The sequence below is a fragment of the Garra rufa genome, chromosome 12 (genome assembly GCF_049309525.1).
Source record: "Garra rufa chromosome 12, GarRuf1.0, whole genome shotgun sequence".
Classification (NCBI taxonomy): Eukaryota; Metazoa; Chordata; class Actinopteri; order Cypriniformes; family Cyprinidae; genus Garra; species Garra rufa.
This window is the reverse complement of record NC_133372.1, coordinates 9,988,616-10,004,541: the sequence shown is the minus strand read 5'-3', so window position 1 is coordinate 10,004,541 and position 15,926 is coordinate 9,988,616. Positions and strand designations below refer to the sequence as shown.

Below are 15,926 nucleotides of genomic sequence, written 5' to 3'. Positions count from 1 at the left end.
TGCAGGTTATGTTTCCACCGATGATGATTATGATGATGGTCGGATTTTACACCTACGGATCTTTGCAATCTATGTGTGAAGAACACTAGAGCGCGTGGCCGTCTCCATTGGTGAACGCTCGTAGTAGTGAATGATGATGATGATGATGATGATGCCCGAGGTTCTGCGCTCAGCGATACTGTATCCAGCGCTCCTCCGGGCGCTATTGTTTAAAGCCTACCCGCCTCTGCAAGACAACTGCTGGGGGAACCCCGATAGACAGAGCCGTAAAAAACGCGTATGCCGTGTCTCATAAAATCCCTTATTCATCCGTTCCTCCTCCACCCGTAGTATTTTCCTCCATCCGTTCGATGTCTCGCACAAGCCAGTGGATATAATGGCAGCGCTCCCCTACACTGACCGAGCGAACCGCAAATTGCCTCCCACGATAGGCTCCCACTATTACAGACGAAACAATGCAGCTAATGCAACGACTGTTATAGAGGTATATGCAATCGTTCTAGCGCGAAAGAGGTTCTTTATTGTGCTGCAGCGTGGAGAACCGGACCAATCTGTCCTCCTGATGTGCTCAAGCGCTTCCTAATAATGGGGTGTGTGTATTTTTCAAGAGGCCGGAGAACCCCAACCATCACCATACGGTCCTGTTAAAGGGATGCTTACTAATTAGATTCAGTGAATCGCGGTCTGTTAGGAAGCTTTTATCATTGGAACCTCCTTTAAAACTTATTTCATTGAATGTCAACTGTTTAAAGAAAGTGTTTCTTTAAAAAGATAACATAAGTAGATATTGTGTGGAATTATAATTTTTGAAAATAGATTTAAGCAGTATCAAACAATGAGATTTTGCCTTTAAACCATATATTATATTTATTATATTAAGGAAATATATTGGTTAAGTTTATCATTTTTATAAACAATTAATATTAAATTATTTCAGAAGAAAAATACAGTTGTAAGCAGCAATTACGGGGACAAGCACTCCAGAAGCATGCATCAAACCAACTGCAGCAATGAATATTCGAGGCCATCTTAAGTTGATTTTAGTCCAAATGGGTAAAAAAAAAAAATCATATAAAACGACTAATAATAATACGATTAAATAGCTTATCACTTTTGACCAATAGGTGGCGCTGCTACCAAATTGATATGGCACGGTCAGTGTAAGGAGACAATGGCACATAAAAAGTTTGGTGTCTATATGTCAAAGCTTTGTTGACATACAGCCTCAGACGTAGTTTGGCATCATGACTTAAATTTCTTGCAATTTTATATAAAAGCAGTTTTGTCTATTATCACGAAATCAACACGAAAATCCATAATTTTTTGTCAGCATAGTCTGAAGATGTTATGTCTCGATTTTGGTGAAAATTAAACCAACGGTCTTGGGGAAGTTCGAAAAATTATTTCATTACATTTCTAACTTTAATTCATCGGGATAACATGGATAACTTCACATGGTTTAGTGTAAGATTTTTGCCCATCTTTTGGAAAATCCAGTTTTAAAAGCAAAAAAAAAAAACAACTACAAATAACTTTTACCAGTAGGTGGCTGCAGAGCTCCACTATTTGCTATTTGACCACCTGAAAGATATTTTTTCACAAGTTTTTTTCAGTTGAATTCATATCTACAGTACAGACCAAAAGTTTGGACACACCTGAATGAGATGCGTCCATACTTTTGGTCTGCACTGTATGTTGTCGCCAGTTTCATTACAATAGGCTAATGCAATCAAAAGTTATTAGCATTTTTGTCAATTTCATAGTTAATGGTTAATAAATGGTTTTTCACTCTTGACAATAGGTGGCGCTGTTACCAAATTGATGTGTTGTGGTCAGTGTAAGGTGACAATGGCACATACAAAGTTTGGTGTAAATATGTCAAAGATTATATATGCCAAACTGCCTCTGATGCAGTTTGGCATCTTTCCAGCAAATTTGTAGATGCATTAAACAAAAAACGTTTCGTATCTCGACACAAAATCTATTACTTTTTGTCAGCATGGTCTAAAGATGATCCTATGATCCCCATGAGTCAAACTTGGTGACTGCACCCAAACCCTTTGAGTACTGACAGGGCATGGTGCCGAAGACACATACCGAGTTTTTTAACAATACACCAATGCTTTAATAAAATAGCATTTTGTGATCAAATTTAAAATGGCCGACACCCATAATGGCTGACGTGGCTGATATGGTTCAAGTCGGCATGCTCCTCTGAATCTAAAGAGACAGATTTTTGTGATTTTTGGCCAAACCATTCAGAAGTAATAGGGAAAAATAGCAATTTTTCATATCTCCTGACCACTACAGCACTGCACTGAAACTGTGCAGGTAGCCTCAGGTCATGCTTGTTATAACACAAATTAAGTTTGGTCTCAATACGCCAAACCGTTGCAGAGAAATAGCCTCACATCCATTTTTTCTAATTCATGTGTTATTCGAGAACAGTAGACAAATCAGAAAAATCAGACAAACCATCTAGAACGAGTTCGAAAAAGGTTTTACAAACTATTAAAAATAACTAAATCTGAGAGCTCTCTGACCCTCCATAGACAGCAAGGGTCCTACCATGGTCAAAGCACAGAAAGGGTAGCTTACCAAGAACATCGACAAAATAGTCTATGTGACATCAGTGTTCAACCGTAATTTTACGAAGTTAAGAGAATACTTTTTGTGCACAAAAAAAATAAAATAACTTTATTCAACAATTCTTCTCCTCTGCGTCACCCTAAACCCTAGTCCAAAATGGACCTTGAACATGGTAGGACCCTTGCTGCCTATGCAGGGTCAGAAAGTTTTTTCATCAAAAATAAAAGTCTTTTGAAACGACACAAGGGTGAGTAACTAATGACAGAATTTTCATTTTTGGGTGAGCTATGCCTTTAAGTCTAGTTGAATAATACAAATATCACACAATATTACTGTATTTGGATCAAAATAAATGCAGGCTTGGTTTAAAAACATTGTTCAAAAAATTTTGACCGGTAGTGCAAAATTCAATTTTTAGATATATGTCACAAGAACATTGACAAAATAGTCCAAGTGACATCAGTGGTTCAACCGTAATTTCATGAAGTGAAGAGAATACTTTTTGTGCAAAAAATAAATAAATAAATAAATAAATTATTCAACAATTCTTCTCCTCCGCATCACCCAAGCGCCATAAAGCCTAGTCCAAAATGGACCTTGAATAGTATAGGACCCTTGCTGTCTATGCAGGGTCAGAAAGCTTTCAGATTTCATTTTTGGGTGAATTATCCCTTTCGGTCTTGTAGCAATATTATTTTGTTTGGTAGGAATGTGCCAGTAGCACTACTGTCAATCACCACACCCCCTTACAAACGAGAATGTTTATTTAGAAATCAAAAGTATGCTTAAGCGTGGAAACAATTGTGTTGTTTCTGGAAGTTAAATCGCTCTAACCAGGAAATTTGGTCTTCCTGTGATTCAGATTTTGCACAGGGTGAATTCAACATCTGCGAAAACAAACGCCGGCATACTGAACCACTGTATAGCCGCAGTATGACTTGCTGATTTGTAAGATAATATTAAAATGATTAATCAGACTTCTACAAAGGCAAAACTTAAATCCAACGACTGACAAATGCTTTCGTAGAAGGTTATGAGGTAAAAATGTGCTCGCAGATGATGAAATGCCGCCCTCTTGAGGAAATGTGGATTCATAGAGGCTTCATAGTGGTTCTTGGAAGAAATGATACAAACAAGTCATTCAGAATTTTTCATCAGTGTGCAAGCAATTCATTGAAAGCATGCAGTGTTCTAGAAGACATACTTTAATTTGTCTAATTTTGCTATTATTAAATTAACCTGTATCAGATGGATTGATTCTTGGTGTCGCTAGGATAGGTCTTCTATAGTGATCATCCCTCTGGAAGGATGTCATCAAAAACCCAGCTGGAGAACATTGAGTAGACAGCGCTGTGAGGATCAAAAGGAAGAGCTTCACATCACTTTATGTAGATTTACTTAACCTGCTGAGAAAGCAGAACACAAATCTATAGGTCATCAAACATTCATAAGGAAGAATTTATATTCTTGAGAGTATGCAGGGAAAAGTCTGTGAGAACGAGATCTTCTGTTCCAGGTACTTCAGAGCAGTGGTCCAGGGAAACCCTCTCTGCCAGACAGAAAAGTGCTCGCTGTGCTTGATCCCTGATTTAATGGTTCTTTAATGGAACCTGAATTTTTCACTGCTGTGATCATATCCTTGACTCTGTATTGCAGCTACCTGAAAGGGGATGAAAAAAACTATGCAAAACATACAACAGAATTTATGGTTTATATAAATTAAATGAAATTATCTAAAATGATAGAAATGCTATGACTCATGCTTGTGTGTGCTCCATTTGAGATGTTGTGTGACCTGTATATCTATCTGACAGAGGTGGACAGAGAGGTTTCACAGACCCAGGATGACATGCACTCTCTATAAGTGTTATATATCTATTTTGCAGATCAAGTCAAAAGTCAAAAGTTGTTTTTATACCAGGCCTACGTTTATTTGACCCAAAAAACAGAAAAGCAGTAATATTGTAAAAGATTTTTACTATTTAAAATAACTGCTTTCAATTTATTAAAATTTAAAAAGTAATTTATTCCTGTGATCAAAGCTAAATTTTCAGCATCATTACTCCAGCCTTCAGTGTCATGATCATAAAAATTCAGCTTTGAAATTACAGGATTAAATGACATTTTTAAATATGTTAAAAATAGAAATCAGTTATTTTAAACTGTAAAAATATTTCAAATTTGTGATGTTTTTGCTGTACTTTGCATCAAACAAATGCAGGCTTGGTGAGCAGAAGAGACTTAAAAAAACATAAAAAAAAAAGTCTTACTGTTCAAAAACTTTTCAAGCTTCTTTGATGAATAGAAAGATCCAAAAATTAGCATTTATCTGAAATAAAAAGTTTTTTTTGGGGGGGGGGGGGGGTGATTATAGAAACGAATACTTTTATTTAGCAAGGATATGATGAAGACATTTATAATGTTACAAAATATTTCTATTTCAGATAAATGCTGTTCTTCTGCACTTTCTATTCATAAAAAAAAGAAAAAAAAACTAAACAGCTGTTGTCAACATATTTATTTTTTCTTCGAGCACCAATTCAGACTATTAGAATGATTTCTGAAGGATCATGTGACTGGAGCAATGATGCAAAAAAAAAATCAGCTTTGCAACCACATGAATAAATTACATTTTAAAATATGTTAAAATAGAAAACAGTTATTTTAAATAGTAAAAAATATTTCAAAATTACTGTTTTTGCTGTACTTTAGATCAAATAAATGCAGGCTTGGTGACCAGAAGAGACTTCTTTAAAAAAAAAACATTAAAGATCGTTTGAACTTTTGACTGGTAGTGTAGTTGTTTATAGCTTGGCAAAAGATTATAAACAACCAAACTAAATACCGTACATCAATTATATACCCAGTGAATCCTGACTCTATATTTTCTCAGCATAATTCAATTTATGGATAATTTTTAGTCACCTTTCCCTTTTGGGAAGCCGCTATGATTTCCTTCATCACAGGAAGGCATATGGCATGGTGTGGGTGTCTGATTTCATCAATAGCGGTAAAATGTGTTTTGGATGAGAATTTAATGGGATAACGAGGGGAAGAGAACAGACTGAAACCTCATCTACCCCATTACTCTGGAGGAAATAAACACCCCAGTCAAAAATAACGTTCAGAGCTTTTAACTTTCTTGTTCTCCCACAAGACTGGATGTAGTGCATGGCATTTAGTACTCTGCTTTTACATGTCAATATTGTCTGTTTAACAGATATGGTAGACCACATATGCTAACTGATTTAAAAGGACAGTTCACCCAATAATAAAAAATGCTGTCATGAATTACTCACCCTCAAGTCGTTTCAAACCCGTAAGACCTTTGTTCTTCTTCAGAACAAAAATTAAGATATTTTTGATAAAATCCCAGAGCTTTCTGACCGTGCATAGACAGCAACGCAACTGACACGTTCAAGGCCAAAAAGTACTAAGGACGTTGGTACTCTCCAAAATGGTGCTAAGGTGACTCAGAGAGGAATTGTTGAATAAAACTGTTACTTTATTTTTCTGCAAAACAAAAAGTATTCTCGAAGCTTTATAAAATTACGGTTGAAACACTGATGTCACATGGATTGTTTTGTAGACGTTCTTGGTACGTTACCTTTGGGCCTTGACCGTGCGAGTTGCGTTGATGTCTATGCAGGGTCAGAAAGCTCTTGAATTTCATCAAAAATATCTTCATTTGTGTTTGGAACGACATGAGGGTGAGTAATAATTACAGAAATTTAATTTAATTGTAAACTATCCCTTTAATTTCACTAGAATTACATAAAAACTACATTTATATTAACGTTTAATTTTTTAAACACAAGAAGTAGAAAATTTAAAAGAAAAAGTAGGTTCATTCACTTCTAGAACTGACACGCGGGAATACCATTTTACAAGACCGCGAAATATCGGTGATAGACTGATTAGTCTGCTTTCTATCTCCATAGAAACACTTTTTGGCGTCTGAAGCCGTAATGGGCGTTAGCCAAAACGGAGGAGTCTGAGTGGCTAGTGCTCATATGATTGACATAGTCGGTGACCAATAGATAAAAGGTTTGAAAAGATTCTACCGTAATCCACCAATGAAATCGACAGATTAAACTGTCTGTTTTTCTATTGGTCCAGGGCACTCAGCTTCCGTTTTGAACGTAAACTGTACTACTGAGAAGGGTGATTGGTTTTAACAGTAGCGGTTTGTTTTGCTTTTCATACATTAGTTTGTAGATTAGTTCAGTTTGATTTTACATTTGGTCTTTGCGTTTTTTAAAGCTAGTTCACATAATAAATACAACAAAACCTACATGATCATGATAAATAAATATTTGCTGGTCGGTAGGTGAATTTTGCAGATTTAATAAAAGATGGCAAGACAGGGAGTATCAAGACCAAAGGTAGCGGTTGCAAACTATTATATGTTTTGTTGTTATATACTATATAAGTTATTGTGTATTATTTTGTTTAATTACTTAGCAAGTTATGTTTTGCAGGTGATCTCATCAGGCAGACTGACAGCCTCTGGAGGTGGACAAATACTCAAGAAAAGGTAATAAACTGGATAATAGAAACCCTGTCCATACTGCAAAAATGTAGACACTTCTAAAACATATATTTAACATACAGAAAATGGTGTCTGCTTTAGGGTTGCTGGTAGATGTGTGCCTCCTCTTGAACCGGCATATTCTCTTTATTCTACAGACTCTGAAGATCAGGTAAAGAAGCCACTTGCAAAAAGTAGTGTATAAATAAACTGAACAGAACTGAGAATCAGTAATAATGATTTTTAAGCTCCTCTGACATTCTTTCACGTAAAAAATTGCATCCAGGTGACAACAATACACGAGGGACTCGATCGATGTGCTGCTTTACTCAATGGGATACTTCAAGCTGAACAAACAGGTATTGTATTCACAAAATCAGACTTCATTTTCCATGTTTAGCAAAAGTAGTGATGAGATCAACAATCTTCACTCAGCAGACACAAAGCCCAAACCACAGGGAACAAAAACCTGCACCTTCAAACCCAAATCCAAGAATTTATCAAGAAAAATTGAAAATGACAAGAAAAAGCTTGGGAGGAAGGCTATACATGCAAACAAAAGGCCAGGTAATGTCTTCACATGTTGTACCTTTTTCATCTTATCAAAACAAATTCCTCAAGAATTTATACCTGTGTTTTAATTTAAATGACTTTAGTATGATTTGTGTGAATGCCACAGTAGAAACAGGTGATTGTTTTTAGTTAAAAGTCATTTACATAAGCACAGGATACTTCAAGATCATAACCTATTGTTCTTTTCTTACCGTAGCTCCAGTCCAGAAGACGGTTCCATCTGCCAGTTGTCACTTGAGTTCAGCAGGGCGTCACGATCAGCACCCTGGGATCAGACGGGCACAAGTGTCACATGATCGTCCTCCAGGACTGACCCCTGTAACACAAGCAGAACATGAACATCAAAACTCACTTCCACTGGCCTGCTCTCAGCCTGCTGCTAGCTGTAATGTTCCATCTTTGAGTAACCAGACAGACTCACAACACACATTATAACAACTGTGACATTTGATAAATGTGTTAATAAATGCACATACACCTTATTAATATTAAAGTAAATGATGATCATTTATAAGAATGTCTTGCTTTATTCAGTGTTACTACTTTGATAAACTGATAATGTCATCTCTATATGGTTCTTTCTGTTTGCAGGTCAGGTTCACACATCCACTGTATTTAACTGTCGGTTGACTACATCCACACCTGCACTCAGCCCTCAGAGACCTGGATCAGCTCACAGTGAACCTGTATGTCTACTGCACTAAAATCCTCTATACAAACAGATGTTTGAATTTATTGACAGGGCTATAAATATATCCATATTTATATTATCTATAGATCACCCAAAGTAAGATATTTCAACAACATTTTGTGGTAGAAACAAGTAAAGCGTTTGAAAGAAATTACAAGTAGAAGCCAATAGATCCACGCCCTTCCCGCAGAATTGAGCTACTTCAACACTTTTGCCACAGGTTGTATTTCATGTCAGGAAGTTGAAGCAACTCCAATAACGTGATATTTAGCCCGTGAAATGCAAATTTTACCAGGGGAACCCCACCAAAAACGTGGTTTTTAACCCCCGAAATGTGATTCTTTTTACCGGGGAGCCCCTCCGAAATGCATCTGGGCTAATTTTTAGAAGCAATTTGATGGGTTTTGTTGTAAAAACCTGGCAACCCTCCAATATAGAGGTTTTGCACTTACGTGACAATTTGGCCAATTACTCGGATGTTACTGAATACGTTGTTCTGGTAATTTATATTGTCTAAACCATGAAAAAATTGTGTGGAAGCTGCTAAATCATACAGAGAAGGACCTAGTTGTTACTCCCCTCGAGTTGAATCAAAGGCTCAAGTCGTTCTTAATTTTTTACTGACGTTTATTCGGACACGAGTCTGTAGTATGTCTTGTACATTCTAGCCTTGCATCCCTTTATGTCCCAACAATGCCATCAGAACTATGAAAAGAAATACATAAAACTTACATTAACCTTCTAAAGGTGGTGTTTACACATAATGAACGAAAAATACATACAATCAATAAATAAAGCGCACATTCAATGCGTAAAGAAATACACTTAATTGACTAATTATACATTAACATATGGTCACATACTCATTCATGTTCACATACGGCAAAGCAGTTAACACGATAAAACACATACCTCATTGGCCTCTCTAACTCAAGAGGAATAAACTTGGAGGTGGTTACAGTGTTCTCTTTAACAAAACATAACTTCTTAGCACTTCTTACAGGCGTAACTCTTATAAACGTGTTATTAGTGCAGCACCTCATGTGGCTGTACTACTTGTAGTGCATCGGAAAATATCTTGACCGCAACAATTAAATAATTCCCAAGCTAAACAAAGGAGAAATAGGTTCCGCCCCTTTTTATAGTTTTTAGTTGAATAATATGAAATGAATTGACATGTATTAACAAAAATATATATTACTTATTTATTCTAATGACTACTCTGAACATTTTAACTATTTATTGACTTTTTAATTGTAAGGTGCATATTATAAACTGAAATATATGAGAGTTAACTCTGACGGCAGCTACACTAGTAAACAGGAAAGGGTGTAATATTTTGACAAACTAAAGTTAATAGGTGGTAAAGATACATACAGTATTAATTAGGAATGTCAAGATTCTCGCCCTGGAAATCCTGGTTCAGTTTGGCCAACCACAAACACCTTTTGTTCCTTAGACAGTTTTTTTTGCACTCTTCTCTTTGATTTGTTATAACTTTTGGTAGTCTGTAGTACTTAAAATGTTTTTCCCCGGCTGACCGATTAGTACAGCCCAAACCATGACAATAACTAGCAAAATATGCGAGTTTCGTTCTGTTCAGTGGCATTGTTTACGGTCAGTGCCGCCAATTTGGCCGATTAATGACGCGTCGTGAAAAAGCTCTGTACTGTTGAATTTTTTGCAGCAATTTATCCAGTCTTCAGTGTAGGGCTGGGCGATTTGGCCTAAAATCTAAATCTCGATTAATTGAACATTTTAACCCGATTACGATTAATGAACGATTATTTTATTCATTAATAAAATTATATTTAATTATATTTAAATAATATTTATTTTTTTGCCCTCATAGTTCACTGACAAGTTTTGTACAGTAAATATGCGCACATATTACAAGTGAGAGATTTTTGAATGAAGGGTGCACACACTATCTACTATCTATGATTATTTATTGAACATCAGTGTTGAACAACTGAAATTAAAGCACACATTGCTTAAAATGAAAAGTCACATTTTTCTTAAATTAGTGAAAATAAATAACATGCACTTTTGGAAACAAAATATTATTATTTTATAAATAATTTAAATATTAAAAGTAGAAAATAAGCAGTATCTCTTCTAAATAAAATTACTCTTGTATATCCTGTAAATACTTTTTACTGTATAAATACTGTTTAAGCTCTCCATCGACATGTCGGCGGAATAACGCAACGTAACGGAGCGGGGTCACGTGACTCCACACGCAGTAGTGTTTTTAAAGGGAAAGTAATTGAAATAATTGACCTGGAAAAATTTGATCGATTATAGGTTCTGAATGTCGATTTCGATTACTTTTCAATTAATCGCCCAGCCCTACTTCAGTGTCACATGATCCTTCAGAAATTATACAAACAACACTTAAATAATACAGATTAAAATACGTTCTTAAGATAAATTAAAGAAACAATATGCAAATTTGTGCTCAAGAAATGTTTGTATTATCAATGTTGAAAACAACTGCTATATGCACTCTGACAATTGTCTTTTTTTGCTTGGTTTTGTCGTTCAGTGTACTTCAAAGTGTGTGCTCAGCAGTGGTAGCTCATCTGGGGACATTCATCAGTTGAGGACTATGAGTGCTGGCACACCATCCTGTCCTCATGGATCCATAGAAGTGTCTGCCACCCCAACTCAATATGCTGCTGCTTTCTCCATGCCACCTGCAGTCCAGCAACAGACTCCAGCTACTGTATCTCCTGTCCAGAATGGATCCTGTACTCCAGTAGGGCATGGTATACCTATAATCACTGGCCCAATCTGCAGTGTCCATCAGGTGGGATCAGTAGGGCCAAGTGTCCCTTTGGCATCATCCACTGCATCCTCGACCTGTCCCTCATATGCAGTGCTAGCAACGCAGGTGCCCAACCAGCCCCAGGTTAGCCAGCCTGAACTTGATCCAAACAAACCAGTACTGATTATTTGCAACAGCCAGGAGCAGGAGATCTGTTCTGAAGAAAGTTCAAAAGAGGGTGGAACTAACACAGAGGGTAAAAATAAGGATTGGATGGACACTACACCTGTCAGAGACATCAGCAATGAGAAATTAACAGTTCTGACTCACAAAGCCAAACCCACCAGTCCAGAGAAAACTGCACAGAAAGTGATGACTGTTAAATATCTGCTGGGAGAGCTGAAGACTTTAGTTTCTAATCAGGGTGAGAATATTTGATGAAAACTTTTCCTTGCTTTGACTTACCATCCATCTTTATATATTCTCACAAAACCAGTTATTAGTAGCATGGGTATATTTGTAGCAATAGACAACAACACATTGTATGGGTCAAAATTTATAATTCATTATAGTAAGTAAAGATCATGTTCCATGAAGATATTTTGTAAATTTTTGATTGATAATATGCATTGCTAAGAATTTTTTTTTGCACCCTCAGATTCCAAATTAGAAATAGAAAAAAATAATAAGACACTTTTGATTAGTTTTGTGTTTACATATTAGATTGAGCAAATTACAGAGATAGTTCATGCAAAAATGAAAATTCTGTTATTTACTGTACATACACTTTTGTTGTTCCGAACCTATATGATGTTCTTTCTTCTGTTTAACAAGAAGAACATCATACAGGACAAAAACAAGGAGACATTTGTCGACATATCTTTTAAAATTTCTCTTGTTCTCTGTATGTTGTTGTCAGGGTCTTATTACAGGGATGTCTTCCATTCTTCCCTTCTGTCCTGATCTCTGGATCTGATTAATGAAAGCTGATACCCCATTTCAAATTTGAGATGGTTATCTTATTCACTTTCTGTAACATCATAAAAAATCGGACCTTCAGAGTGTCAAATCACCCAAGGATTGGGTTCCTGGTTTTGCAGATTCTAGAAACTTGGCTGATAAGCAGAGTGTGTGTTACTTTCATATTGTATTATCGTTTACTCTTCTGTGCAGACAGTGATGCTGTGCGGTTGATCTCTGAGATGGAGCAGAGCATCTCACTGCTTCCTGTCATGGTGGGCAGCACCAACATCCAGGCTGAGATCGCGCTCGCCTTACAGCCACTCAGGAGTGAGAATGTACAGCTGAGAAGGTTAGCAACTAATTTAAAAAATGTTCTAAACTAAAAAGTAATCACATTTATCAATGTTTTGAGAAAAGCTTCATTGTGGCAGACAAAAGCATTGAATAGTGTACAAAAATCAACCTTAGAAGGCAACATATTGTTTCTTTTATTTGCATGGCATTGGACATAAGCTTGAATATGCAGATTAATTAGGTTACATTTTCATCATGGTATTTTTAACTTAATAAATCACACTTAAATTGACAAGCCTAATTTATATTCATTTGCATGTCTCCCAGGCGTTTGCGAATACTCAATCAGCAGTTATTAGAGAAAGAGAGAGCAGAACGGCGGAACAGGCCAGAGGCCTGCGACATGGAGGGTAAGAGACTTCATGCTGTCTATAAAGGGACTGACTTATAAATGAACAAATCAGTGAGAAATGTACAAATATGTAAATATATATAATGTTATAATGATATATAAAAATATAATTTACACTACCAGTCAAAAGTTTTTGGACAGTAAGATTTTAAATGTTTTTAAGTCTCTTCTGCTCACCAAGCCTGCATTTATTTGATCCAAAATACAGCAAAAGCAGTAATATTGTGAAATATTTTTACTATTTAAAATAACTGCATTCTATTTAAATAGATTGTAAAATGTAATTTCTTCCTGTGATCAAAGCAAAATTTTCAGCATCATTACTCTAGTCTTCAGTGTCACATGATCCTTCAGAAATCATTCTGTGCTGATTTGCTTTTCTAAGAAACATTTTATTATTATTATTATTATTAATATCAATATTTAAAACAGTTGAGTATTTTTTTTCAGGATGCTGTGATGAATAGAATGAAATAGCAAAAGATCAGCATTTAGTAATTAATGATTTCTGAACGATCATGTGACTGGAGTAATAATGCAAAAAATTAAGCTTTGAAACCAGAAATTAATTACATTTTAAAATATGTTCAAATAGAAAACTGTTATTTTAAATAGTAAAAATATTGTAACATTTTACTGTTTTGCTGTACTTTAGATCAAATAAATGCAGGCTTGGTGAGCAGAAGAGACTTTTTAAAAAATAGATAAATAAATCTTACTATCCAAAAACTTTTGACTAGTAGACTTTTTTTCTGTCTAGCCAAGTGTATACACACAAACAACAGTTGTGTTTGTTGGCATGGTTGTTTTACAGTCGTTGCGTTGCAGTCTCTGAACATCACTTTACAAACTCAGTTAAATGAGAGCCAGAGAAGGCTTGATGATCTGCAAGAGGAGAACATAAGATTACTGAAAACCATGGAAGACAAAGAAAGTGACCTGAAGCAGCTCACAGATTTGTGTGAGTTGGAGAATAATCGGCTAAGACTGGGTAAGAGTATAATTTTTTGCTTTAAATTATATTTATTATATTGCTATTTTCTGTGAATTTTCTTTTTTATTTATGATATGGTAAAATGTTATCCTTTTAGCATTTTTTATATTATCCTATCCTATTGTTAACAAAATTGTAAAATTGACTTATACTATACTGATAAATACTATATGTGACCCTGAAACACAAAACCAGTCATTAAGGGTCAATTTCTTTTAAGCTTTCATGAAAGAAAAAAGACAATATTTGGCCGAGATACAACTATTTAAAAATCTGGAATCTGAGAATGGAAAAGAAAATCTGAATATTGAGAAAATTGCCTTTAAAGTTGTCCAAAGTTTTGTACAGTAAGAAAATTTACAGAATATTTTAATGGAGCATGATCTTTACTTTACTATCCTAATGATTTTTGGCATAAAAGAAAAATCTGTAATTTTGGCCCATACAATGTATTTTTGGCTATTGCTGCAAATATACCCGTGCTACTTAAGACTGGTTTTGTGGTCCAGGGTCACATATTGGCATTATATTAACAAGTATGACTTCATTATAACCTATGTTGCACATTTCATGATTTATTATTCACTGCTGTTAAATTTATATACATATTTTAGGCCTTTTTCTATATACTGTAAGTGACTGTCATGTTACCTACCCATGCAGAGGTGAATGAGGCATTAGCTGAAATGCAGAGCTGCCAGAGTAAACTCGGAAAGTATGAGATTGAGAAGACTGCATTAACTTTGAGTCTTCAGCAGAGGGAGGCAGAGATCAGCAGACTGCAGGAAGCCATCAGGTAACTAATTGAACTAAACTGATGAAAATCATTCCACATGCGAATAATTATATAATTGTTTATAGTTAAGATTGTCAACTTCCTGTTATTTAAAAGGGAGAAGAAAGTGCTTCTGTTTTGTTGTTGACATTAAAGTCTGTGCATCCAATCAAACTCTGTTTTGACAGCCATTCATCTGTCACTTGATTAAAAAAAATAGCCAAATTAGACATCAATAGACAGGTTGTGTGAGAAACCTTCCTTTTTGTTCGTGTAGGATAAGCAATTTTGATACTGTACTTTGTTGCCACGTGATGTAATTTAAATTCTGCCTTGAGAACCACTAATCTAAACTACAATTAAATTATGCTTTCAAATGTAATTAAGATAATCTTGCATTAAACCGAATATGTAGGTCAAATGCAGGTTTTTTTATGCACACAGAAATCTGCAGATAAGCCAAACAAGAGAAGCCAACACGCTGGATTTATGTCAACCAAACTCTCAGCTTACCAAGAGTGTTCTGGAATTGCATGAAAATGCACAGAGGGAGCCCACTATGTCCAATAAACTTTCAAACTCTGTAAAGACCTACCTTCAAACCCTGGAGGGCATCAAACAGGCCTCTCCTCCTCACCGAGTTGACTGGAGGTCCCAGACATTACACCCAGGTCAGTGTGATGGTGGAAAAGAGAACTTTATGCCTTCAGATACTAAAGTGTGCACTCCGTATATACACAAACCAACCCTGGAAACTATAGCTGAGAATGTGGCTCATTCATTTGCCCCTTTACGAGAGACTGTGCAATTTACCTCAGGAGTTGCTCATAGTAATCTGCTCACTCAGTGCAATGAGCTGATAACAGCCAAGAATCAAACGGAAGATGTGGATGCACATGCAGGCCTGAAATATATGGGCCGTGCTTTTGAAAAGCTGGACATCTCAGATGGGCTTCAAGTTCAGGATGTGAAGAATGATGGCCGAGATTTCATTTCAGATTATCATGGTATGGCCTCACATTTAATTCAGAAAAATAAGAGCCCAAACAATGAGCTGAGGCAATCCCAACATGCCCGTCGATGCTTAAGGATGGGTGTTCAGTCAGCATACACTGGACACCCTTCAGTGATGGAGAACACCCTTTCCTCTTGTGATATTAAATCTTTAGCCTCTGATTGGAGCATAAATTCCTGGTCGACGTTTAACACGCAGGATGAGCAGAATTTCAGGGACGGGCTTGCTGCACTAGATGCCAGCATAGAAAGTCTGCAGAAGACCCTGAGAGTTGATCTAAAGAAATAATTCAGTGTGTGTATTGTGTTTTTAATTTGAT

The 15,926-nt window shown here is 35.9% G+C and overlaps 1 protein-coding gene across 1 annotated transcript; it reads left to right on the top strand.

Annotated features, from left to right (window-relative positions):
- The first annotated feature begins 6,868 nt into the window (after positions 1 to 6,868).
- On the top strand, positions 6,869 to 15,926 carry ccdc14 (coiled-coil domain containing 14). The gene is made up of 13 exons (XM_073852512.1): positions 6,869 to 6,974; positions 7,071 to 7,126; positions 7,223 to 7,292; positions 7,407 to 7,479; positions 7,559 to 7,687; positions 7,890 to 8,096; positions 8,285 to 8,379; positions 10,933 to 11,578; positions 12,328 to 12,466; positions 12,739 to 12,821; positions 13,638 to 13,814; positions 14,481 to 14,613; positions 15,037 to 15,926. The coding sequence occupies exons 1-13, from the start codon at positions 6,945 to 6,947 to the stop codon at positions 15,893 to 15,895; spliced, it is 2,697 nt and encodes an 898-aa protein (XP_073708613.1). The 5' UTR covers positions 6,869 to 6,944; the 3' UTR covers positions 15,896 to 15,926.